Source organism: Epargyreus clarus, unplaced genomic scaffold (assembly GCF_041222505.1).
Source record: "Epargyreus clarus isolate Ecla_fem2 unplaced genomic scaffold, WU_Ecla_fem_2.2 ptg000025l, whole genome shotgun sequence".
Lineage (NCBI taxonomy): Eukaryota > Metazoa > Arthropoda > Insecta > Lepidoptera > Hesperiidae > Epargyreus > Epargyreus clarus.
In genome coordinates, this window is record NW_027332232.1 from 3,612,562 (window position 1) to 3,638,983 (window position 26,422).

Below are 26,422 nucleotides of genomic sequence, written 5' to 3' on the forward strand. Positions count from 1 at the left end.
GAATTTCTAAAAATTAAAAATAAATTAAAAGATAACTTGCTAATTTCAGTTAAATTTCAGGTATATGGAATGCTTCGAGAGCGAAGCATGGGCAGGAGGACCGTGTTAGCCCAACGGCGAGCCAGGCGACTTTTTAAACAAATTTTCGTATTGATATACTCGTAGGGAGCGTATAGATTAAGGTCTGAATAGTAAGATTTGTTGAATAAAAGAGTTCGGTACTGACAGCCTCTGAGCAAAGACGTATTTTTATTTACCGAATCTCCCATACTTCTGACAAGCGTATAATTTTAGGCCGCATTTATTTATTTTAACCCTTTATTTGGCAAAAAATAACATTTTGAATTGAAACAAATAATAAAATAGGAATGTGTAGAGCCTATGCCTAGAAAAATAGTTTAAAAAATCTAGGGTTTTCAGTTTTCCTGAAAAATCGTGAGTCTGAAGTTAGCCGAAATTCGAAAGTAAAAATGTTCAACATGTCATATAGATTCGAAATGTAGCGTGATTTAAAATAAAAAAAAAGGAAACCAAATTTTAAGGAAATGAACTAGATATGCCTTCAAGTATATTTTTTTTTTGACTTACCATTCAAAAATTATATTCAAAAAACTTTTTCACCATGAGATTCTGATAATTTAAATTATCTTAGGAATATTTCGGAGTATGCTTTTCTTGATTGCGATATTATCTGCTGGTGCCTACTTTTTTTTTTTCAATTTTCGAAAAAAAAATTTACCTTATCATATCTCTTAAAGAAATAGTTATTTTAAAAAATAAAAAAAAAGCATTTCTTCAAATTTGAACCATCTAATGGTGCCTATTTTTATTTTTTTTCAATTTTTGAATTTTTTGTTTAAATAATTAAATAAATTAATTATTTCATTTATTTACATTGTCATATTAACTTAAAAAATCAATTTATTAACAAATACTAAAATGTCATACTTTGCTTTTTTTAATTATCTACATGTGATCATTTTTATTTCTTCTTTATTTTTTATTAGTTTATTAATATGACACGTTAATTATAAAAACACTATAAATCAAATTATTTTTATAAAATTGAGTAATATATATTTTATTTTTACTATTTTTAACGATATTTCTCTTTATTTCTCTCGTTACATATTAACATTTTACATTTCTCGTTAATTATTTTTATTTAATCTATAAAATAACAAAGTTATCAATTCAAAATCAATAAAAGAACAATGAAAAAATTTTAATCAATAAAAGAACAACAAAAATATTTTCAGAGTTTGCTCCAATTGCGACATAGGTCGCATTTGTAAAAATAGTCTTTCATTTCTTTAACAGTTTTGTTTAAATATTTTAAACATACAAAATGTGTCCATCTCTTACACATCCCGCACTCAAACCACCTTGTTTTTTTTTTTATCATCACCCCGTCCACAAACTGTACATAGATTAAATACATTTAAAGAATTAGTTACGCACTCTTTCTGAAGTTCTTTCCTTAATTCATCAGGGTTTAGTCCATCAATATTATTTAAATTACCCAGCAGAATTTGTTTGATATAATGTATAATAAAAATACCACAGTTGAAGTCATCTTCTTGAAGAGGGTATTTTACTTCCTTTACGATCCAAGTTTGCCTTCTTTTTGGAAAAATTTTACTAAAGTAAAAACTAAAGTTATTCAACAGCTTATCACATTTTTCCTCATCACTGGATACTAGCGGGTCAAAATAGTACACCTCATAGTTTATCAAATTAACGAAGAATAAAACCCAATGTATATTTTTTAAATTCAGTGGAAAAAATATCGCCGACTTATTTGTCCACTCCTTCCTTCGTGCAGGTATAAAGTCGGATCCAACAACAGCATGAGGATCTAAAAGTATTGTTGAACTTAGCTCACACAATGTGTATGCAAATTTTTTATAATATTGAGAATTATTAATTAAAAAATTTACACAATAATCGATGGTAAAATTAAACAGCCATTTACAATCATACAATCTAATGTAGTCTTCGCCCCACAAATATTCAAAACGATTGTCATCATTCACATTTTTTACCAACCCAACCAAATACTGCCGAGGAGCATCTGGAAAATAATAATAATCTTCATTATTTATTGTCCCATTCTCATCATTAATTTGCAAAGTTTTAATCTTCTCGTTTGTTTCATAAAATCTCTTCAATCTTTTTCCTTCTTGATAGTCAGCTGATGTCTTCTGTTGTTTAGGCCTGTTCCAACTTTCAACGGAGTTCAAATTATCTGGCTCATTTATTTTTTGAGAACGTTTTCTAGTTTGGACCTTGGGTGGTACCAGATTCAAACGTTTGTAATCAGCAGTGATTGCTGAGTACAACGTGTCGATTGCTCGGCCGACTTTAGTGTTGTCGTCGATGATGGTTTTACGTTGCTTGAAAAAATTTTCCACGGAACTGTTTGTTAGGTGTTTTTCTTCTGGAGTCATTATTATTGACCAAAAAGGTATGTACGGAAAAATTTTCTGCATAAAATAATCAACCACTTCTGAATTAATTAGTAAATCATTTATTATTGCTGATTCACTGCACTTTTCTGCCATTGTTTGAACCCTTTTTAATATTGTTACAGAATCTTGATAAAATGGACTAGATTCGAATATAGTTGAAGCTGAATCACTGCTGGTTGAATCTGGAACTTCAGTAAAATCATCTTTCTCATTAAAAAGTTCATATTTAAATAAATTTTTTCCGGTCAAACGTTTCAAGGCTGATTCAAATTTTTGACACTGTCTTGGAAATATCAATATTATTAAAAATGATTCGATCATTTGCATTAAATTTGTAATACTTTTACAGTGCACTAGCACAGCAAAAGCTTCCAAAATTATGGAAGCGGTTTGTTTTCTAATTTGTTTTAATTTTAAATGTCGCGAAACCATTTTCATTAAATGTGGATAACAAGTGTAAAGAGGAAGCAGTTCAAATTTCGAATTCGGTGTATGCATATATTGATAGGATTTTTGGAGATATTCACTAACGCGACAATTATTCCAACCTTCCATAATAGCATTTATCGACGCCCAAGACCAATCAGTGACTATGCCATTAAAAATGGGCCATTTTATTTTATTTTCAGCGTAAGAATTTTTAAAAAATGTTAAAAACTGGGCTATTGATTGTGATGTATGGCTATTCGTAATCATTTCTAAAATTGGGTAAATTTTGTGATTGATATTGACAATTCCAGCGTAGTAATAAATTCTTTTTGAATCAGCAAAAGGTTTCTTAATTATAGATCCGGTGGCGTCAAAATGAATTATTAAGTCATTTGAATCTTTCAGGAGCTGAAATTGATCTTCGATGCCCAGATAAATCGTGAATTCTGTCTTAAATTGTTTAATATACGGGTGTTTAAAATTGCTTTCTGACAATCTAATCATAATGTCTTGGATGTCATCAGTATGCCGGTCGTTTTTGGACTGAAATTCAGATTTTGCTTTTTGTAAACTTTGTTCAGAAAAACAAAATTGATGATTGCCTTCATCTTTTGCTAATAGTTCATCTATTTCATTCACTAGCTCATTATGAACTTCGCGAGGGCAAGTATTTTGTAACCGTTTTTGTAAAATTGTTCTTTGTGCCCCGCGAAGTTCATAAGCATACGATTCAGTGTGAATTGGAGTATCATCTGTAGAATAAACATCAACGTTGGTTGATACTCCATTCACCTGGCCATTAAATTTTATTCTGACGTGGCAAGAAGATTGACGACAGTAACCATAATCATAAAATTTATTATCTTTACCATGCTTTAATCCATCGAAGATCAAAATACATTTAATATTAACTTCTTTAGGCAACACTTCTCGAAGATGATGATGAAGTAAATCGGATGAGAGATGAGCCTTAAATAGAACTTCATCAGACGGTATTTTAAGTGACCCTCTCAGATGGTATTCATATTTCTTCCTTTTTTGAACTTCCAACTTTACTTCAGGCTCATTCTGCTCCAACGTCACTGACAAACCGCTTAAAGATCGAGTTATATTATTTGTTTTATTTTCTGTAGCATTTTTTTTTTCAGCAATTCTCGTTTCACTTTACCAACCATATCATCCCGATTTTTTTTCCAAGCGAAGCATACATTCGTCCGAAAAGTTCGCAATTGATATTTTCTGATGCCGAAATGTTGGCAAAATTTTAAGAACAATGGTTTATTAGTTGTAGGATTATCTCCAATATCCTCAAATTTTTTCACATGCTTTACAATAGCATAAATGCACTCATTGACTTCGAATTGCATTTTTAACAAATTTTATAAGTAGAAACACAAAAAAACACTGACACAAATACATGATATTAAACGAACTTTATTTTATTTAATAACTAATTGCTTCTAAGCGCGAAGTATAGATTGAAACAATTCAATCAGTGTTACCTTTTGTAAATAAATAGAAAAAAAAATATTGAAATTAAAAATACGGTTGACACATTGTCAAAATTAAAAAATAACAATTTTTAAATTTTTATTGGTTTAATTTGAATACTTACTCTCTGATTGGCTATTTGGGAAAACGCGCGAATGTAACTCTTCATTCAAATCTCTAGTCATTAAAAAAAGTAAAAATAAAATATATATTACTCAATTTTATAAAAATAATTTGATTTATAGTGTTTTTATAATTAACGTGTCATATTAATAAACTAATAAAAAATAAAGAAGAAATAAAAATGATCACATGTAGATAATTAAAAAAGCAAAGTATGACATTTTAGTATTTGTTAATAAATTGATTTTTTAAGTTAATATGACAATGTAAATAAATGAAATAATTAATTTATTTAATAACTATATTATAACTATATTTATGTACATAATAATATATACAAAAAAGGGGAATAAAAACAATAATCACTATAAATAAAACAAACCATCTAAAATTGCCGTGTGAGGCATGGTTCCCAAAACGCTGGCGGCGTTCCCTTGCTGCACTGCTAGGCTCAATCTTTGGGCGAAGTAGCCGCCAGCTCTTTGGTCACCAGAAGCGAGGACAAGTCTGGTCGACATATCTGACATGAATTTCTTCATGTCAGATGACCATGGACCCATTGTCTCTACTGCAAGCGCCGCAAACAAATAATTATCCAATATATTACTATATTTGCGGCGCTTTAGTATCTGGGCATGGTCGGCTGCAGCCCCAGCGCTCACAGAGGTATTACCAACGTGAGATGGGGCTAGAGTGTCGACACAGGTCGCGTCCCATACCAGGGGTCGTCCGAGACTCCACGGCACCAAAGTGATACCATCGGGTCTCTTGCCATCGTCTCTGAATAGACCAGAAGGTTCCAGTGTCGCTGGTACAGAAACGGTAGCAAGAGCCCGACGAATAAGATCGTTAAGAGTCCCGTGACGATAAAGCCGACCAGCACTCCTGGTACAGGACAAGCCATGCCGACCCAATGTGTCCACCGCCTGCCCACACGGACAAAAGTGAGACTCGCATACCTTGGCACCGAGCCGGAGACCTACAGAAATTCTTAAGGTAACTGGATCCAGCACGGTGCCAATATTACTAGACGGTAGCGCATGTAACCAATAGCCTGACTCGCTTTGGGCAACAGCTAGTAAACGGGCCCTATCGAAGTTATCCGAACATCGTTCAAGAAGGCAGGCAAAAACAGATTTAATTGCTGGCATATCCCAAATGTATTGTTTAGATTTGTCTATAATTGAGGTATCTTCAGACGGAAATAAAGCACTCCAGGCCTCCGTAGCCTCCGACATGTACGCTACCCGAACATCATCCATAGAAATGTTTAAGATGTCGGCGATGAGGGTAGTCGTACTATGACAAGAGGCCAGGAAAGCCGGGAGCGCCAAACTTTCCGTCCTGCGGATACCTATGCCACCGAACTTAATCGGAAGAGTTGCCTGCATCCAGGAACGATCATCAAATTGTAAATTTAGAATTTTGGACACACAATTTTTTAATGATAAGTCTAAAATGTGAGTAAACGTAGGAAATTTCCAAATAGGACAACAACGAAGTAAGTACAAGAATTTAGGTGCGAATAGGCAAAGGCGTAAAATGTAGATAGCCATATGCGGTTTTATGTCGTAAAGTCGTTCCGAATTTAATTCAAAGTGTGTCAATTTAGAATTTATAATGGGCAAAAATGCATCTTCAAATATTGGAGCACCTAATAACGTTAAATTTTCTTTATCTACAATAGTTATATTTGGAGATAATAAATTAAATTGTTCGTAAATATGATGACAACTTTCGACTGATAATTTGTCCGAAAAAAAAATTTCACACTTATTAAAATTTAAATTTAAACCAATTTGGTTAAAGCGATCGATTATAAATTGAAGGTCCTCCAATACAGTTGATGCATTTCCTCCCAAAGAACCATCATCAAGGTACCATACATTAAATTTTGAATTTAGTTGTGTAATAATTGGTTGTATTGCCAGACTAAACATAACTGGGCCAAGAGGGTCGCCTTGCTGACATCCCACACAAGATTCAATAACTTTATCGCCAAATAATAATTTTGATGGGGTACCATAACACTGCCACATGTAGTCAAATATTTCAGGCATTTCTTTTTGAATTTCCGCTAGAAGAGGTCCCCTGTCTACCGAATTAAATGCATTTTTTACATCAATTTTAACAAACACATCGTAGTCATTTTTGTTTAAAAATGTACGAGCAGCGTGTACAGCTGCCTCGCAACCACCCTTGACTCCGAAGCCAAGCTGCCGAGGCTGAAGCTGCCTGGACAAAAGCTCAGTATAATTTCGGCAGCATAACTTGGAAACCAATCGTCGAAGAGTACATCCCACTGCGATAGGTCGAATGCCTCCATCTTTCTTTTTGAGAGCAACGAGGTTGGCTCCATAGATTATAGGTGTTATACTGGAAGGAACCCGTCCTTCTAACATTAAATTAATGAGAGCGGTGAGTTCCTTCAGTAATCCCTTGCCTACTTCACCTAACAAAGGATCCGTAAGGTCTTTGAAGTGTTGAGGTGTAAGGCCATCTAAGCCACCAGCAGATCCGTTGGGAAAAGAACGAATGGCGGTCTTAGTGGCTTCCTCGCTAACTCTCAAAGTTTCACGCTGAGGAATGGACGCTGGGCTAGGTAGCTGCGAGGATGTGTTTGGTATGGGATGTTTATCGCGGAGGGCTCCAAGCGTGTCAGGTGAGTGCGTAGCCATTGTGTCATCAGAAAATAAAAGTTTGACCGCACCTTTGATGTCTCCATCTGAAATTTTATTTTCAATTAATTTTACAATATTGTTTCTAATGGGATCATAATTTATAGAAATGGTGTTATCTGGAATTACGTTTTGAACTGTATTAAATTTTATTAAATTGCATAATGTTTGTTTTGGAGATCTATTATGTAAATGTAAATTTTTATATGCAAATAATAAAAGTTCTTCCCAAGCATTATTATTATTTTTTTCTGATACTACTTTGGCCACGCATTTAGTAAGAGACATGGCCACGGTGGAACGCGCTCCTTTCGGAATCCGTTTAACCACCTTGATGTTGTGTTTGAGGTGTGCGAGTCTCTTATATAATGGTTCGTCATTACGATGCCCACCTGCAGGATTTGTAGTAGCTAAAATAGGATCCTGACTAACTACATCTATGCGAGGGATATGGATACGGCTACAATGTATTCTTAGCCCTCGTATACCTTTATAAAGTTTATTATCCGCACAGATGGAGCATCGTAATAAGGAATCATTAGGCATATAATATATAAGAACTAAATTAAAATATATTATACAAAACCATAATTACAAAACAAAATATATAACTTATTTACCTTTGAAAATACATACTAAAACAAATCATATTAATAACTTAAAAATATTTTCTTTGACAAAAAATTAACACGATATGTTGCTTGGAAACGAAGTCGAAATTGCTTGGAAACGAATAACTGATTGGCTGATTGACGGAGAAGCGTTGCTATTGGTTTTCAAGAGGTTGTTTTGCTTTGTTGATTGGCTGGTTTACAGGTTAGGAGCATGGCTATTGGGTTGGCTATTTGGGCATATAAAGAACATTTATTTAATTATTTAAACAAAAAATTCAAAAATTGAAAAAAATAAAAATAGGCACCATTAGATGGTTCAAATTTGAACAAATGCTTTTTTTTTATTTTTTAAAATAACTATTTTTTTAAGAGATATGATAAGGTAAATTTTTTTTTCGAAAATCGAAAAAAAAAAAGTAGGCACCAGCAGATAATATCGCAATCAAGAAAAGCATACTCCGAAATATTCCTAAGATAATTTAAATTATCAGAATCTCATGGTGAAAAAGTTTTTTGAATATAATTTTTGAATGGTAAGTCAAAAAAAAAATATACTTGAAGGCATATCTAGTTCATTTCCTTAAAATTTGGTTTCCTTTTTTTTTATTTTAAATCACGCTACATTTCGAATCTATATGACATGTTGAACATTTTTACTTTCGAATTTCGGCTAACTTCAGACTCACGAAAAATCATGTATGTTACTACATGGGTCATTCTATTCTACTGCGAAAAAACTGTGCAAACGAAAAAAAAATGCCAATATAAATTAATATGTCTGTTTCTTTTTAATATTGATAGAAAATATATTTCTTTTCTCTTCTGGTACATGTTCAAAAAGGGTTGGAATAATAAATCATATAAAGAGGGGAGTGCGGGGGGACCGCGAACGAGTAAAGACGTATAACAATTTCATCACACTTTGAAAATTAAAAAAGTGTATAAAACCTAACCAGATTGACGTAAAACTTATAGTATTTTAAAGTTTAACCACCAAATAATCAATTAACAGTGCAAGTGTAGTGAAAGACATAGGAGTTTGTTTGTGATTGAACATTAAATTATCAAAAAATTCCGTAAGTCAAAGTATCTTCTACTGTATCATCTAAAATATTATAATACTGACGGTAGAACATCAAAACCACTTATAACGACAACACTGCAAGAAGAATACAATTATTAATTTGGAGCACTACTCACAAGTCACGCTTGGTTGATTGAACGCACACAGAGACTTACGATCGACAGTCCCGGGGTTCGATTCCCACAACATCTGATTATTTTTTAAAAGTTTTTATCTTTAAAACTAAATTATAAAATGGAGTTATCAAATGTTACTATACGAAAACGCAAATCGAAATCGGTTGCTGATATTTCTAACATAATGGACGAATTTAATGTAACAAATGTTTCGAGTTGTTTCAATGCTTCAACTCACAGTTTACCAAACACATCCAGCACTGAGAATGATTACACAAAAAAAATACAAGAACAAATTAACTATCAAAAATCACAAATTGAATCAGCAAATGATGAAATTGAGAACCTATCATTAGAAAATATGGAATTAAAAAAAAGTTTAGAGCAACTACAAAAAACACTATCACTCTTGAAAAAAATCAACATTTCTAAAACAGTGTCATCTCCAATTCAAAGCACTAGTTTGAATAATACGCCCTCAAAATACAAGCTAAATAGCCCTAACAGATATGTAACTCAAGTAATAAATCTCGAAAAATATATAAAGACACTAGAAAGACAGCTAGAAGAATCAAAAAGCCTAATTGAAGAACTAAATGACACTATAAACACTTTGCAATGCTCTATTGCATTCCCAGCTACTAACAATGATTCAAAAAATACGAATATATGTCAAAAAAACTATAATGAAAACACTTTGCCGAGCTCGTCTCAAACGTCGGTGATACGAGAAAATAAGAAAAAATATTGCGTAAAATCAGCAGGGTCAGAAAAAACTAGGAGAAGAGTAATTATAATTGCAGATCAACAAGGAAAAGGAGTAAGCCGTTGTCTTCAAAATCTTATTGGGGAAGATTTTCTAGTTACTTGTCTTTGGAAACCGGGTGCAAAAATGGGTGACCTTCTCTCCTCTTATAAACAAGAACTACAAACATTAACTAAATTGGATTACGTAATTCTTTTGGGAGGAATCAATGATAAAAATCCAATCGAATTTCAATATAACATAATAGAATGGCTCAATTGTATAATTAATACCAATATTCTGATTTCTGAGATACCATACAATCAACTTTTAAACGAAAAGAAACTAAATTATGAGTTAAGATTCATTTGTAATCGCTATAAAAATTCTACTTTTGTTGATATGGGATTTGAACAGTTTATACCTTATAAATCTTTCTTCTCTACATTTATTAGTCGCTCCCTACTTAAAGAAATTTTACGTCTTGAATATCAACAAAAAAATTAATGCTTATCACGCAATGAACAAAATTAGAAATTTAAATAGCGAAACACCAAAAATATATATTAACAAATCTACCCAAACAGATTTTATTTGTAAAAATGATTGCAGTAGTCCAAAGTTGTCTGCAAATAACGTAAACAACAATTTAGATGAGCTTTTTCGTGTATAATAATCTAACAGTAATTCATCAAAATATAAATGGACTCGTAAATAAAGCAGATCTTTTAACTATCCACTTAAATGATTTGTTATTAAACAATAATATAAACGTAGACGCAATATGTATCACAGAACATAACATGATTTGTACTGACACTGAATTCTTAAATGTTCCTGGTTTTAAACTAGCTACATTTTATTCAAGAGATAATAGGAACGGCGGTTGTTGTATATTAATAAAAAATAATTATGAATTTCATGAAATGAGTAATATAAATAGTTTATCGGTCTCCAATATATTTGAATGTTGTGCTATTGAACTTTCAAACTATAACGTTATTATTGTATGTATTTACAGAAGCCCGAGGAACACTGCTCAACATTATGAATTATTTTTTAACAAACTTGACATTATATTGAATCTAATATGCTACAAACAAACCAAAAAAATAATCCTTTGTGGTGACTTCAACATTGATGTTAGTAAACGAAATAAATACACCTCACACTTCACACAGTTAATTCAAGGCTTTAATTTAAACTTTGAATTTAATAAACCAACAAGATTATGCAGTGCCACATGTATAGACAACATTATACATAACATTGGAAAAGGGAATAGCCGACTTTTAGATTTGGGTCTCTCCGACCACACCGCTCAGATTATCACATTTCCCATTAAAACTAAATGTAGACAAAATTACTGGTATATAAAAAAACGCGATTATTCCACAGAAAACCTAAAAAAATTCAAATATTATATAGGACATATAAAATTTAATAATGTCTATACCAGTAACACATGTAACCAAGCCTTTGAGATATTTGATAATGAATTTAAGTTATACTATAATTTATGTTTTCCTATCATCCGCAAAAGAATCTGCACAAACAATAAACCGAAATGGATTACGAAAGGTTTAAGGTTATGCTGTAAACGTAAGAGAAGTATCTTATGGCAATATAGAATAAATCCATCTACAACCAACAAAAATAACCTCCGGATTTACTCAGATAGGTTAAAAAAGATTATAAAGTTATCACAAAAGGCCCGAAATGATCACTTTATAAATATTTCGCATAATAAATCGAAAGCAACCTGGAAAATCATCAATAACTATAGACACATTGCTGTTGAGAAACAGTATGTAAAACAAATTAAGAATGACTCTAAATTAATTACTGACCCAAGTGACATTGCGCAGGCTTTCAACGATTACTTCGTTGACCAAGTTTATTTATTAGATAACAAAAATGACATAAAATATTCTAAAACATTGACATATAATAGGTATAATTCATTTTTTTTCAATCATATTACATCTAATGACATAATTTTAATAATAAAAGATTTGAAGAATACGAATAGTACTGGATACGATGACATATCAACCAAAGTAATAAAATACGTAGCCGACATAATTGCCCCTATACTCAGTCATATAATAAATATTTGTGTTGAAGAAGGAAATTTTCCTACAGCTCTGAAAACTTCCATCATTAAGCCACTATTCAAAAAAGATAACAAAGAGGATATGAGTTGTTATCGTCCAATAGCATTGATTTCAGTTTTTTCTAAAATTCTAGAAAAAGTAATTTATAATAAATTATATACATACTTCGAAAAATTCGATATTTTTGCGAAGGAACAAAAAGGTTTCCGGAAAAACAAATCAATAAATTTAGCAATATATGAATTTTTGCACAAGGTTTTCTTACAGGTTGATAAAAAAACACCAGTAACAGCCCTTTTTATGGATATTTCCAAGGCCTTTGATTTTGTTAAACATGATTTGTTGATAAACAAACTATATAAATATGGCATAAGAGGCAAGACATTAGATTTAATAAAATCTTTTTTAAGTAATAGGACTCAGATAACACAAATTGAACGTATTTGTCCCAGAACTAAAACAGAATGTGTCTATTCGTCCCACCCGCGTAAATCAAAATTTGGCGTCCCACAAGGTAGTGTACTAGGTTCTTTATTATTTTTAATTTACATAAATGACTTCCCTAACTGTATACAGTTTCCCATGACCCTATTCGCAGACGACAGTACAGTCGTGTTCACTTGCACAGATATTAACAATCATGAAACTGACATTAATTATAATCTTAAGGTAATTATAGAATGGCTGAAAATAAATAATTTAAAAATTAACCTCAAAAAGACGACATATATAAATTTTCAACAACGGAAGTGTTTACTTCAGTCACTTAATATTAATTACAATGGGGAAGTCGTGAAAGAAACAAAATCTACAAAATTCTTGGGCATCCATATTGATAACGATTTACGGTGGAATACACATTCGGAATACATATGTAAAAAACTCAATAAATTTTCTTATGCCTTACATATGTTATCCAAGGTCGTGAACCAAAATGCTCTCATAACCGTATATCACAGTTTTGTATGTTCGACCCTACGTTATGGAATAATGTTTTGGGGTAATAGTTCAAAGCGCGAAGAAATATTCAAAGCCCAAAAAAAGTGCATACGCGCCATTGCAAAAATACCTAGCACAGAGAGTTGTAAGCCAAAGTTTAAATATTATAAAATATTGACATTACCTGCACTATATATCTATGAAATAATTATATTTGTTAAAAGTAATCCTGACATATTTTCCAACTATTTAAAAAGTAATCGACATAAAACAAAGCTATCAGCTATCGCATGCAAAACAGCCTTACTGAACAATAGTGTATTTAGTATGGCACCTAAAATCTATAATAAAGTCCCGGAAGTGCTTCGTAACCTAAAAAATATGACAGAATTCAAGACGGAATTAAAAAAAATGTTAACCGATAAATGTTATTACACAATTCATGAATTTCTTACTGACGCTGATATATGACTTTTATTGTATTTAATAATAATTTAATAAATTAAAATGAATATTGTAATTAATAATTTAATGATTTAATAATAGTAATAATTATGCATGTAAATAATGATAATGACATTTTTTTTTTATATTTCTAATAGGATTTATTAATTATGACATTTGTATACCCAAAAGGGTCAAATATAGCGACTGTATATAACCATGTGAACACCTGTAAGACCTATATTTACAAATAAAGATTTGATTTGATTTGATTTGATTTGAAAGAAAAAATAAACAAAGTGCAAATATCACGTTCTGTTAACTGTGCGTTTTGCAGGTTACCGCATTAAGGTAACATAAAAAAATATATAATGTGAGTTTAAGATTTATTCAATAATACATATATTGAGTAAATATGATCTAGTTTGCAAGAAATCCTACGATATTATGATCGGAGTAATGTATCAAAATCGTTTATCGATTTTACTTTTGTTACAAATTTCTAATCATTTCTGTGATCCTCAGCTATTTCGTATTAAAAAGCTACTAATCATATTTTATGGCAGAAATTTTATGCCTAATTATTAAATTAAATACCTTAGTGAGCACAGCCGGCTTCCTTCGGGCAGACATTTTAAAAAAGTGACAGCACTGTTGTTGTTGCTAACACTCGAAACTATTTTTTTTTTCACAAAGTGTGACTAGTTTATGAGAATAAATATTAATAATTATATTGAAATCATAATATTTCTTTAACACTATTTTTTTTAAGTTTTTATCTATTTCTTTTATTACTTGATTTTCTAAAAATCTTCCCCTTGCAATGCTTCAGTCCCTCAATTTATTTGCTCCTAATATGGCTTTAATTAAGGAACCATTCAGAACATTGCAATTTTCAGCCTCAGCTTTAGAAGCTGTGATTCTGCCATATCTCAGCTCCTTCCACAATGGGCAGCCACGTTGTTCTGTCGTTGCTAATGGAGCTTCTTTGCATGCTTCTGTACTCATAACATATTAACAACTCTCAATAAAGTCAGCAGGGTTAGTGGCTTTGCTTGTAATTATTAGATTATGTATTGACAATCTTTGTACTATACTTGGATTAAAAAAATCATTATGATATTATCTGTATAACCAACCACGATACAGTTATTTTTCAACACTGAAAGAAAATTGTCTTGGAGTCATCGATATACTACTAATAAAGATGAGTCATACACGTTCGAAATTTGGCACATAATTTATGGGTTAATTGGCCTATGACAACTTAGTCACGGGCCGCGCGCCTGTCACAGTGGTCGTACTTGTGTCAAGAGTGTCTATATTGAAAAACAATTAAAAATGCCGTCGTGTGTCATGAGATTCTGCACAAACTACAGCGGAAAAATCACCAAATATGGTGGAATCACTTATCATTCATAAGTATTTCAATCTCAAAAAGTTATTATCGATTTTTCAATAATTCAAATTAAATTAAACGAAAATAAACGTCACATAATATGTCACACATAATAACGGGTGTTTTTTTAGAGGTATAGAACTTTAATTTGGCATTACTTTTCAAGATGGCGACCGATTTAACAGCTGTCAAGTGATTTATTCTCAGTTTGGTTTGGCAATTCATCAGGAATAGACTCACGCCTGAACAACGCTTGTAAATTGTGCAATTTTATTTCGAAAACAATGGTTCTGTGCGAAATACGTATCGCGCACTACGTCCATTTTATCGTCGACAAAATTGTCCATCAGATCAGTTAATTCGGTTAACCATGGAACGTTTTCGTACCACGTTTACTCTAATTGATAACTCGCATCCCCAGAGACGCCGTACGGTGCGTACAGAAGAAGCTATTGCTACTGTAGAGCGTAGCATAGAGGAAGACCCGAATGAGTCCATCCGCCATCGAGCAAAGGAATTGGATCTGTGTCCATTCACTTTATGGGACGATTTTGCGGAAAGATCTTGGTTTGCGTGCTTACAAAATCCAACTCGTGCAAGAATTAAATCCAAACGATCATCAAGCAAGGCGTAGATTCGTCGAATGGGCCCAAAACGAGATTGCCGTTGTTCCCGATTTTCATAGGCGAATTTTGTTTAGCGAAGGAAGCGCACTTCTGGTTGAATGGGTACGTCAACAAACAAAATTGCCGCATTTGGAGTGAAGCTAATCCTCAAGTGTATGTCGAAACACCCTTACATCCAGAAAAACTGTCTGTTTGGTGCGCTTTATGGGCTGGTGGAATCATTGGTCCGTACTTCTTCAAAAACGATGATGGCCAGAACGTTACAGTCAATGGTACAGCGAATAAAAAGATGGGAAAATTAATAAGTGTAAAAAAGAAGAGTTACAAATTATGCGTATCCATGTATCATAGACTAAATTAACAGATGGTCCACAAGGTACATTGTTCGCATGTGTACTATTAGGAAAAATAAAATTTAACTCTATGCATTTTATAATAGGTAGCAACACTCTATGGCCTTGGTCTATAATTAGTCTATTGCAGGGATGGCGAACCTTTAAGTAACAACGTGCCATTTATTCTATGGAAATGTTTGATAAGGTCATAGACGTGCCATCATAATTTTGACTTAGTGATTATCGAGAAAATAATAATAATAAATATTATAAAATCTTTATTTACTTTAAAAAGGTACAGGGTAAGGTTTATAAAAGATAACTTAAAATAAAATTAGTGAGATTTCTGTTGTTGCAGATTAGATGACAAATTACTTATATTTAGGGTTGTAAGATGTAACTTTTAGCAAGATGCATGCTGAACTGGATTCATCTGTTAAACGGTTTCTAACCGTGTTCTTAATATTATTCATCTCTGAAAATAGGGACTCGCAAGCATAGGTAGACGAAAATATAGTTAAAATGGAATGAGCCAGCTTCTTCAAACATTTAAATGTGTCTGGTAATGCATTCCATATTTCCAATATTTTATTATCAGCATTTCCACTAATGTTACCTGTTAGTCTTTCTCTTTCATTTATTTCTAATTCTGCCCTCATATCAATAAATTTTTTAACCCATATTGAACTTGATTGAAAATCAATCAGCTGCATTTCAAATTCTTCGATTTCCAACCAATCGAATTGGGACAAGTTCATTTTATCAAATGAAGTCACATCAGGGTACATAATAAACTTAAGTGTTTCCGATAATTCCTTGAAATGAGAAAATCTCATTGAAAATTCCTTAATTAAATAATCAATCACATAAATTAATTCGTCGGTAACTTTTTCTTTGTCTGGTGCCTCATGTATATCTAAATCGTTCATATATTTTTTTAAGTTTGGAAAATATTTGTAGTTTTTGATGTCGATATCGTTCCTGAAAACTTGCAGTTTAGCCTCAAAAGCGCGAATCAGATCTATCATAACAATAATTGTTTTGGCTTTGCCTTGAAGCTTCACGTTTAGAGTATTTAAATGTTGGCATATATCTGTAAAGAACATCAATTTTGAAAGCCACGTAACGTCCAACAATTGTGAATATTGTTCAAGTTTTCCCTCATTTTGCAGAAACAGTCTGATTTCCTCCAAGCAATTAACAAATCTTTCAAGTACGTACCCGCGACTCAACCAGCGAACATTATTATACATCAGTAAGCCGTTGTACACCGAGTTAACTTCATCCAACAAAGCATCGAACTTTCGCTTGTTTAAAGCCTGTGATGAGATAAGGTTGACTATTTTCGAAACAACTGCCAGTACATTATCAAGAGACGTTAAGCCACTCTTAGCACACAAGGCTTGTTGATGAATGATGCAGTGGAATTCCAGAATTGAATGTCCTACGTCTGTTTTAAATAAACTAATGAAACCATTTTTTTTACCCACCATACTTGGAGCACCATCAGTTGTTACAGAAACAATTTTTTTTAAATCAATTTCTATTTCTGCAAGCGAATTTTTAACGGCCATACAAATATCTGTGCCCTTTGTAGTTGTTTCCAATGATTTCATAGCTATTAATTCTTCCTTAATGACATTTCCCGCGCAATATCGAGCATAAACAGCTAATCTTGCAGATTTAGTGACATCAGTGCTTTCGTCAAGACATAGCGATATAAAAGGAGCAGAGCTAATGTCAATTTTTTGTTGGTCTGTTACATTTTCGGCCAGTTTTAAGATTCGTTCCTTTATTGTGTTTCTTGACAGAGGAGTATCTTTGATGCGCTGAAGTATCTTCTCTTTGTTATCGAAATCATCAAAGAGAGAAGGCGCGCATGCTAACCAAGCTTCCTTCAAAAACTCTCCCTCTTGAAAAGGTTTACCATGCCGGGCAATAACATTTGCAGCCACGTAACTTGCCGCGCTCGTATGACAATTTTTGGCAACATAGTTAAACATTGATGTTGACTGTTTATTTCTGTCTTTCAATGCATTTGCAATTAATTCCTTTTGCTCTGCTTCGCTTTTTTGACTAATGAATTTGTGATTTGTTTCAAAATGTCGTTTAACAGACGATGTTCTACATACCACTGTTCCGGAACATAAAACACACACTGCTTTGTCACCTTTACTAATCATGCCATACTTCTCAGTCCACCAAGTTTGAAATTCTCTGATACTTTTACTATCTTGCACTTTTTGCTTTTTTGCTGAACTTGCCATATTAAATAACAGTTAAAAGTCATACAAATAACTCAAATATACTTTAATACATAATTATACGAATGAAAAATGCTATATCATGCGTATATAAACAAAGCGTGATTAGCAATTGAAATCTACGACGACGTAAACAAAGACAAATGAGCGCAAACAACGCAATAATGCCGCGCAGCGCCCTTTCCGCCTGCCGCCGGGCCGCCCCCACCCCGCGCACCTAACCCGAATTAACCCGAACTGTCCCGAACAATCGGCAGCGTAGGAGCACGCGCTCGCGTTCGCTCGTCATAAAATACCTACCAGGTATATTATTATTGCGGATAGGTAGGTCGTACCTATTTCATATTTTTCTTGTGATCGGTGACGCGCCCAAAATATTGTGTCGCGTGCCATCAACGGCACGCGTGCCATTGGTTCGCCATCCTTGGTCTATTGTAATGTTAGTGTTCTTGCAAATGACTGTATTGAGGAAGAATAAATTGTGTCTTTACTTTAATTTAGTTGCCCATAACCCAAGTTGTACCGTTAGAAACAACACAAATTATTTATTAATTTGAAAGTATTGGTCGATATGTTTTTAATATTGTTTCTGTGTATTGTTTGTATTTTTGTGAATGTCTTAGGTTCCCATTAAATGAAATAAGGCGATTAAAGTTGATAGACATTGTTCGCAAACAAAGAAGGGAAGACATCCAAATTGTTCGAGTCGGATCTGCTCCGAACATTTTATGGACGATGATAAATGTACATCAAAACAAGGAAGAATATTTTTAAAAAAGTCAGCACTACCAATCCGGGTTATTTCATTTGAAATGATATTATAGCTATTATTAAAATTATTATTTTTTGAATACAAGTAAATATGTCTTCAAGTTCAATATTTTCAGTCATGTAAATCTATATATTTTTTATAAATATAAAGATAATGGCGTGGTTTGGCTATAATATTGCGATAAGTATCAAGTAGTCGTTTTTTTTTTGTAGGTACCTTGTTCTTCACGGCCCGTATTCGAAAGTCCTAACAGCCTCGCTAAAGAAGAATTTTCAGAAATAGAATCAATTTTAGCAAGCCCGCGAAAAGTCGCTTTAAAAAATCATTACGAAAAATTCTCTACAAAAACAAAGACTGATAAAGAAGTGTAGGAATATTAGTAAATGTAACAAAAGGCTAGAAAATAAATTGGCTAACATGAGTGTTATATTGCGAAAATTAAAAAAAAAAACATACATTTCTGATGAAAATTTTACTGAATTAAAATTAAATGCTGAAAGTTTTAATATTTTTAATAGAACCATTTCTAAAAAGAAAAGTAATAAATCTTTTAAACTAAAATACCCACCTTCTTTGAGAAAATTTGCCTTGACGCTAAATTTTTATTTACCTTCTGCATATAAATATGTGAGGCGCGTTTTCGGTCGGTCAAACTGTGAGAAATTTTAATATTCGTTATCGCACGTCACGCAAACAACTCAAATTTCGCTAAACATCTAATAGACGCGGGACATAATGTGCCAAGTAATCATACGTATGAAATTTTACACACGGGTGACAAGGACAGCCCTTAATATATTAGAACAACGGGAAATTATTAAGTACAATAACAACAGTAGGATTACACTGCTGAATGAACAAATCAATGTATCCAGCTTGTGGGTGCTTTACAGTACACATTTTTATTATAATATTTATTTAATAATATTTTATGTATGTTATTTCATTTTTAGTATTTATTATTTATATATTAAATATATTACAATACACCACGCATATAAAATATTTATCTTATATATAATATGTAAAAATATTAATAATACACAAGCAAACCCGCGTGATACACGAGTATGCGGCCGGCGCTCGGAGTTCTATGGCCAGGTACCTACGCCGCGCCGCGCGTACGCAGCCCGCGGCCGCTCGGTCATCGCGAGTCGAGAAACCTCTCTCAGACGCGCCACTGTGTCGCTCGCCCGCGCTAATCACCGCCCTTACGCTTGCGTATTCAAATTGTTTTATTGTGCTTTGCTTTCTGGACTTTATTGTGCTACTACTTGTTACCTTCCTCTTTCTCCTTCTTTATAAACTGCTAATAGACTAAAGCCTTGTATTCATTAGGCAACATTTGTTTAAAAACACTGTTTATAAACAGTGTTTATCAATGTTTCATCATCTCTGTAAACAGTTTATAAACAAAAGGTGATGAAACATTGTTTCTGAAACATGTTGCTGTGCTCCCCACGTTGAATGGGGAGCAAGACGCAACATTTAGTTTATAAACAGCAGTTGACAGGTGTGGACGTGTGTTGCGCTTGTTTATAAACATGGAAATAGTGTGGTCCAACGACCAGATTGCGATGCTCATCGAGATTTATCAACATCGTACTCTGCTGTGGGATGTTTTAAATAAAGATTATAAAAATAAAATTAAAAAAAATGATGCTTGGGCCGATATTGCTGCAGAATTGCATATTCCCCAAAAGGAGGTAGAAACCAAGATTCATATTTTGCGGTCACAATTTACCCGAGAAAAAAAAAAACAAAAATCAGCAAACAAGACTGGCAGCGGTGCTGAAGAGGTTTTTAGAAGTAAATGGCAGTGGTATGAACCACTGCAATTTTTATTATGTGGTGCAACTACATCTGGAACATCCGATACTATGAGAACAGTGAGTAAAAATGTATAGTATTGTTGAATGTTATTTTACTTTTACATAAGGTATCTATCGTATATGTGTATTCATAATTATACGGTATAATAGAATAAAACTATTTCTTAAATCAATTTACATTTTATTATTCCCGCGCAAAATACACTCAAACGTCAAGAGCGTTTTTTTTTCTTTTTAATGCTTAACTCATACAAGCCTACCAGCCAGTGACTATATAAATAGGCACTTGTTATTTTAAAAATAACACATCATGAAAATAAACCAAAATAATTAATTAAAAGAATACTATAATTAAATAATTTTAATATATTTCTAACAGGTGGAACATCACGCACAACTATACAGCTACACAACAAACGGGCTAGTAAATGATACAAACGATACTCAATATTATAATCAAAACTTTATTTGGGAAAATATAGGTACATTTAACAATAACTTTTATGCATGGGAATTTTGCCACGGTACACTACCCTCTGGACTAATAAAATATTCAGCAAATTGATCTCTTACGACTGTAGCAGCTAGTGGTGACGATCTTGCAACAGGTTGTAAATCTAACATGTTGCTATGAGAACCAATATCTCTTCGCCAAGAACCTTCTATAATGTTATATTCTGAGTTTTCATAATCGAATGTGCCTAGTGGAGTATATACAGCTCGAGACTGTTTATTGCGCCTTAAAAAGTTATGCAAGTATACACATGTCATTGTTACAATTTCACAAGTAGCAGGTTTAAGAGGTATGGCTTTTCTGAAAACGCGAAAGACAGTACATAATATACCAAACACATTTTCTACTATCCTTCTTGATCTGGAAAGACGATAGTTGTAAATGCGCTTTAAAGTCCCACGATTGTGAAGACCAGGATAAGGCTTCATAATATTTTCAGATAAGGCAAATGCGCTATCCCCTACTATTACGTAAGGAAGATTCGGACCATTTGGTGAAATAGGTTGTGGCTTAGGAATGTTTAAATTATTTTGAATCATTGCATCGTAAAATGGTGTTTCTAGAAATACTCCGCTGTCAGAGGACCTGCCTTTAGCACCACAGTTTGCATATATAAAGTTGTAATCTGCGTCGACTATTGCCAGTAGTACAATGCTGAATTGTTCTTTATAGTTAAAAAAATCGCTGCCAGAGTTGAATGGTGCTTCAATAACAATATGTTTTCCGTCTATGGATCCAATACAATGAGGAAAATTCCATAATAATTCGAACTGGCGAGCCTTGTTTTTCCATTCTTGCTCAGTACTTGGAACCTGTAATAAATACAAATAATAATTCACAGGATGACTGTGCTGCAACCCAACCGTCAAGTATACCATCTGTGCCACCGCCACCGCCACCACCACCACCGCTGCCATTGACTCCGCCGCCGCCGCCGCTTTCAAATTCAAACAAGCGGAAGTGTGATGAAAGTCTCAACGAAGCGTATGAAATTATGAAAATTTCCAAAAAGAAGATGGAGGAACCAAAGGACGAATTTGAAATTTATGGCCAGTATGTGGCATCTGAACTAAAAAATGTGAAAAATCAAAGAGCATTAATACAAGTCAAGTATTACATTAATAATATACTGTTACAAGCAAGAATGGGCAATTTCGATGGTGGATATCATGGCTATGGCGACGGATACCGCACTACATCATCAACGTCTACTTATGTCTATGCATCTCCCCCACCGCATACACCAGAAGCCCAAGTTCATACTGCGGCTGGTGATGAGTTGCACTTCAATAATATTGAAGAAATATTTTCTCAGTTGGAAGATGACACACAATAAACTGATCTAATTAGATAATTTTTTTAGTAAATTGTTGCGAGATTTTATTTTACTCACCTTTATGTAGTTTTTTAAAACATTTGTCAATTCCTTACAAACTTCTGGTATGATCTTGCTAATTAATTGTTTTGATACTTTAAAGGTATATGACAATGAGCCATACGAGTCACCTGTAGCAAGAAATCTTAAAGTTATAGCTAGTCTTCTTTGGGGCTCAATAGGATCCCGAAATTTCGTTTTCTGTCTTGTTATTGATGGTCCAATCAATCTCAATAATGTTTCAAAATCAGATTGCGACATTCTGGTGAAATTCTGAAAGGACCCATCAGACCCACAGAGGTCATGGAATACATAGCTTCTATTCAAGAGATAGTTTCGAATCCACCACCTTTTCTTCTTCTTTTTTCTATTAATACTTTTATGAATTATAACGTAAGCAGCAGAGAGCATCACTACCTCCTCGGGCGACATCCTAGCAACAACTGACAAGTGTAGACTGCCAAGTTGCAGAAACAGTGTTTGCGGTAAACTTGTTTATAAACATGCCTTAAAAGTTTATAAACAAATGTTGCCTAATGAATACAAGGCTTAATTGTGAACTGTACGTGTATTCCCTAGTGCAAATAAATTGTGCTTATTCAGCTCAGACTTTGTAGCCTATAATTTATACGCCTTCTACACGACCCCACACTATAACTGGTGACCCCGCTTTAGCACGTTACTATCTAAAATGAGTGGTGACAGTGGTAGTAGCAGTGACTCGGTAAAATCGCAAGTTAACACGCGTCCACGTCGGCGTCTCAAGATGGCGGAACCAGTAGCGCATGCCAACGCAACATTACAAGCACAGCAGAATATTTCACATGACGTGAAGATTCCACCATTTTGGCCAGAAAAACCTGCAATCTGGTTTGCACAAGTGGAAGCCCAGTTTGTAATACGAGGGATATCCGACGATGTGACCAAATTTTATCATGTCCTATCAAATTTGGACCGGCAATGTGCAGACGAAATTGAAGATATCCTTAGAGAACCTCCAGATTACGACCGATTAAAATCAGAATTAATCAAGAGGATGTCTGTTTCTCGCGAGAACAAGGTTAATCAGTTGCTAATGCACGAAGAGCTCGGCACGCGCAAACCATCACAGTTTCTGCGGCATTTACAACATCTGGCAGGACCCAAAATACCGGATGATTTTATGAAAACTATGTGGATTAGTAGATTACCTTCTGCGATGCAACCGATTGTTGCGTCGCAACCGACGCTGTCCCTGAGTGAAATATCGGAGCTCGCCGACCGAGTCCACGACATGATGCGTCCGTCTCATCATGTAGCAGCCATGGCATCGACATCTTCATCCTCAACATTCGATGAATTGAACAGGAAAGTTGATAATTTAGCTAATCAAGTAAGTGCTCTTACCGACATTGTTAGCCAACGGTCGAGGCCCCGAGAACGCTCGACAACACGACGAAGAGATCGATCGTCATCTCGCAGATCCGACTCAAATTATAGAAGGTTCCCGATTTGTTGGTACCACTACAAATTTGGTACACAAGCTAAAGAGATGCATTAAACCATGCGATTATAAGGCGGGAAACGCACTGGGCAATCAATAATGGCGACAGATGATTGCCAAAATTCTACGGGTCGCCTCTTCGTCGCGGATAAAATGTCGAACATTAAATTCTTAATTGATACTGGAAGTGACATTAGTGTGTACCCAATAAGTGAACTCCGCGGATGTCGTACAAAAACGTCATATCAATTGTGTGCTGCTAATGGTTCTACCATCGACACTTACGGCTATATACAGCTTAATTTAAACATCGGTTTAAGGCGCGATTTTCCATGGCGTTTCGTTGTCGCTGACGTCACAAAAGCTATAATAGGAGTAGATTTTCTTTCACATTACCATATTATCGTTGATGTCAGTAATCAAAGACTTGTCGATGGCTTAACCAATATCAGCGCACAAGCCACTATAGCTATCGTCGACAAAATTGTTCATCAGAGCAGTTAATTCGATTAACCATGGAACGTTTTCGTACCACGTTTACTCTAATTGGTAACTCGCATCCCCAGAGACGCCGTACGGTGCGTACAGAAGAAGCTATTGCTACTGAAGAGCGTAGCATTGAGGAAGACCCGAATGAGTCCATCCGCCATCGAGCAAAGGAATTGGATCTGTGTCCATCCACTTTATGGGACGATTTTGCGGAAAGATCTTGGTTTGCGTGCTTACAAAATCCAACTCGTGCAAGAATTAAATCCAAACGATCATCAAGCAAGGCGTAGATTCGTCGAATGGGCCCAAAACGAGATTGCTGTTGTTCCCGATTTTCATAGGCGAATTTTGTTTAGCGATGAAGCGCACTTCTGGTTGAATGGCTACGTCAACAAACAAAATTGCCGCATTTGGAGTGAAGCTAATCCTCAAGTGTATGTCGAAACACCCTTACATCCAGAAAAAACTGTCTGTTTGGTGCGCTTTATGGGCTGGTGGAATCATTGGTCCGTACTTCTTCAAAAACGATGATGGCCAGAACGTTACAGTCAATGGTACAGCGAATAAAAAGATGGGAAAATTAATAAGTGTAAAAAAGAAGAGTTACAAATTATGCGTATCCAATATCCATGTATCATAGACTAAATTAACAGATGGTCCACAAGGTACATTGTTCGTATGTGTACTATTAGGAAAAATAAAATTTAACTCTATGCATTTTATAATAGGTAGCAACACTCTATGGCCTTGGTCTATAATTAGTCTATTGTAATGTTAGTGTTCTTGCAAATGGCTGTATTGAGGAAGAATAAATTGTCTCTTTACTAGTTCTAAACAATCGTTTTTAATTTAGTTGCCCATAATCCAAGTGGTTATGGGCCCAGGATACTCTGAAAATAAAAATACAGAAGAAATTTGCAAAGAAAAAGTTACAATCGTATTGGAGAAAAAAATTGACAGAACAAATGCAAAATGGATTCCACGCGGGCAATGAATCTAGAAAAATTTGATGGAAATAATTTTCGTCAGTGGAAGTTTCAGATAAAATGTGCTCTAAAAGCGAAAGGAATAAGATATTTCGAAACCATAACCTCATGGAGAGTGTACAGAATGGCTCAAAAATGATGGCATGGCAATGTTCATCATAACCTCTTCGATGGATTTCAAACAGATAACTCTTATAGAAAATTGTGAAACTGCCGCTGAAATTATGTTAAAATTAGAAACAATCTCATCTCTCACTCGGTCGCCGGTCGTCGCACTGTGCGGACGTGTTTCGTGCGCTCCGAGTGATTACCCCGCGTGTCTTTGCGAATATTAATGTTATCTGTGACTATTAATGTGCTGTAAAACATTGTGTGTGTAGTGTGGTGTACACGGAGTGGTGGCATCATCCCCCAAGGGTGAGGTTTTCAACCCCGAGACCCTGAGGTACTCTTTTATTATTTTTAAGAACTAGTATACACGAACTCCTTACTTATTATGACTTTTGTTGTGTTAGTTTAGGTTTATAATAGGTTAATAAATAGTTGTTAGTTTAGCACGTGGGCGCACGTGGTCGGTGACGCTGTCAGTGACAGCCGCCACTTGGCAGCTGTCATCTGTCACTGCGCTCGGGTGACAGCAGACGCCCGACGCGCGCTAGTGTTGCCGCACACGACAGGCAAGACTGTTCTGTCTATAGACAATTTAGTTTTTAGACATTTTTGTTTCAGTGTATTTTTGACTTTGTTTTTCTTTGACTCTTTTGTTTATTTTGTGCATCAATATCAGTTTTTTATTTAATTTCTCTTTGACTTTTATTTTATTTTATTATTTTTGGACATTTTATTGCCATAGAGTAGTTTAGACTAGGGGATGGAGTACCGCCAGCTCACTCCAGAGCTGGTGGAGGAATTCCGACGCCGCAGCGAGGAGAAGATTGAGCAGGAGCGCGAATTCCTGCGGCAGCTGGAGCGTGGCGCAGAGGCGTTCATGCCGCGTCAATCCTTGGCTCGGACCCCGCCGCACTCATTCAGCCAGGTCCGGGCTCAGGAATCCATTGAGATGCTGGATCAGCCGGCACCGTCGGGCTCGAGCAAG

General features: G+C 34.3%; 1 protein-coding gene across 1 annotated transcript; it reads left to right on the forward strand.

Moving 5' to 3' along the window:
* Window positions 1-22,924: 22,924 nt before the first annotated feature.
* On the forward strand, window positions 22,925-26,422 carry LOC140752806 (uncharacterized). The gene has a single exon (XM_073087156.1). The coding sequence runs from the start codon at window positions 23,060-23,062 to the stop codon at window positions 23,906-23,908; it is 849 nt and encodes a 282-aa protein (XP_072943257.1). The 5' UTR covers window positions 22,925-23,059; the 3' UTR covers window positions 23,909-26,422.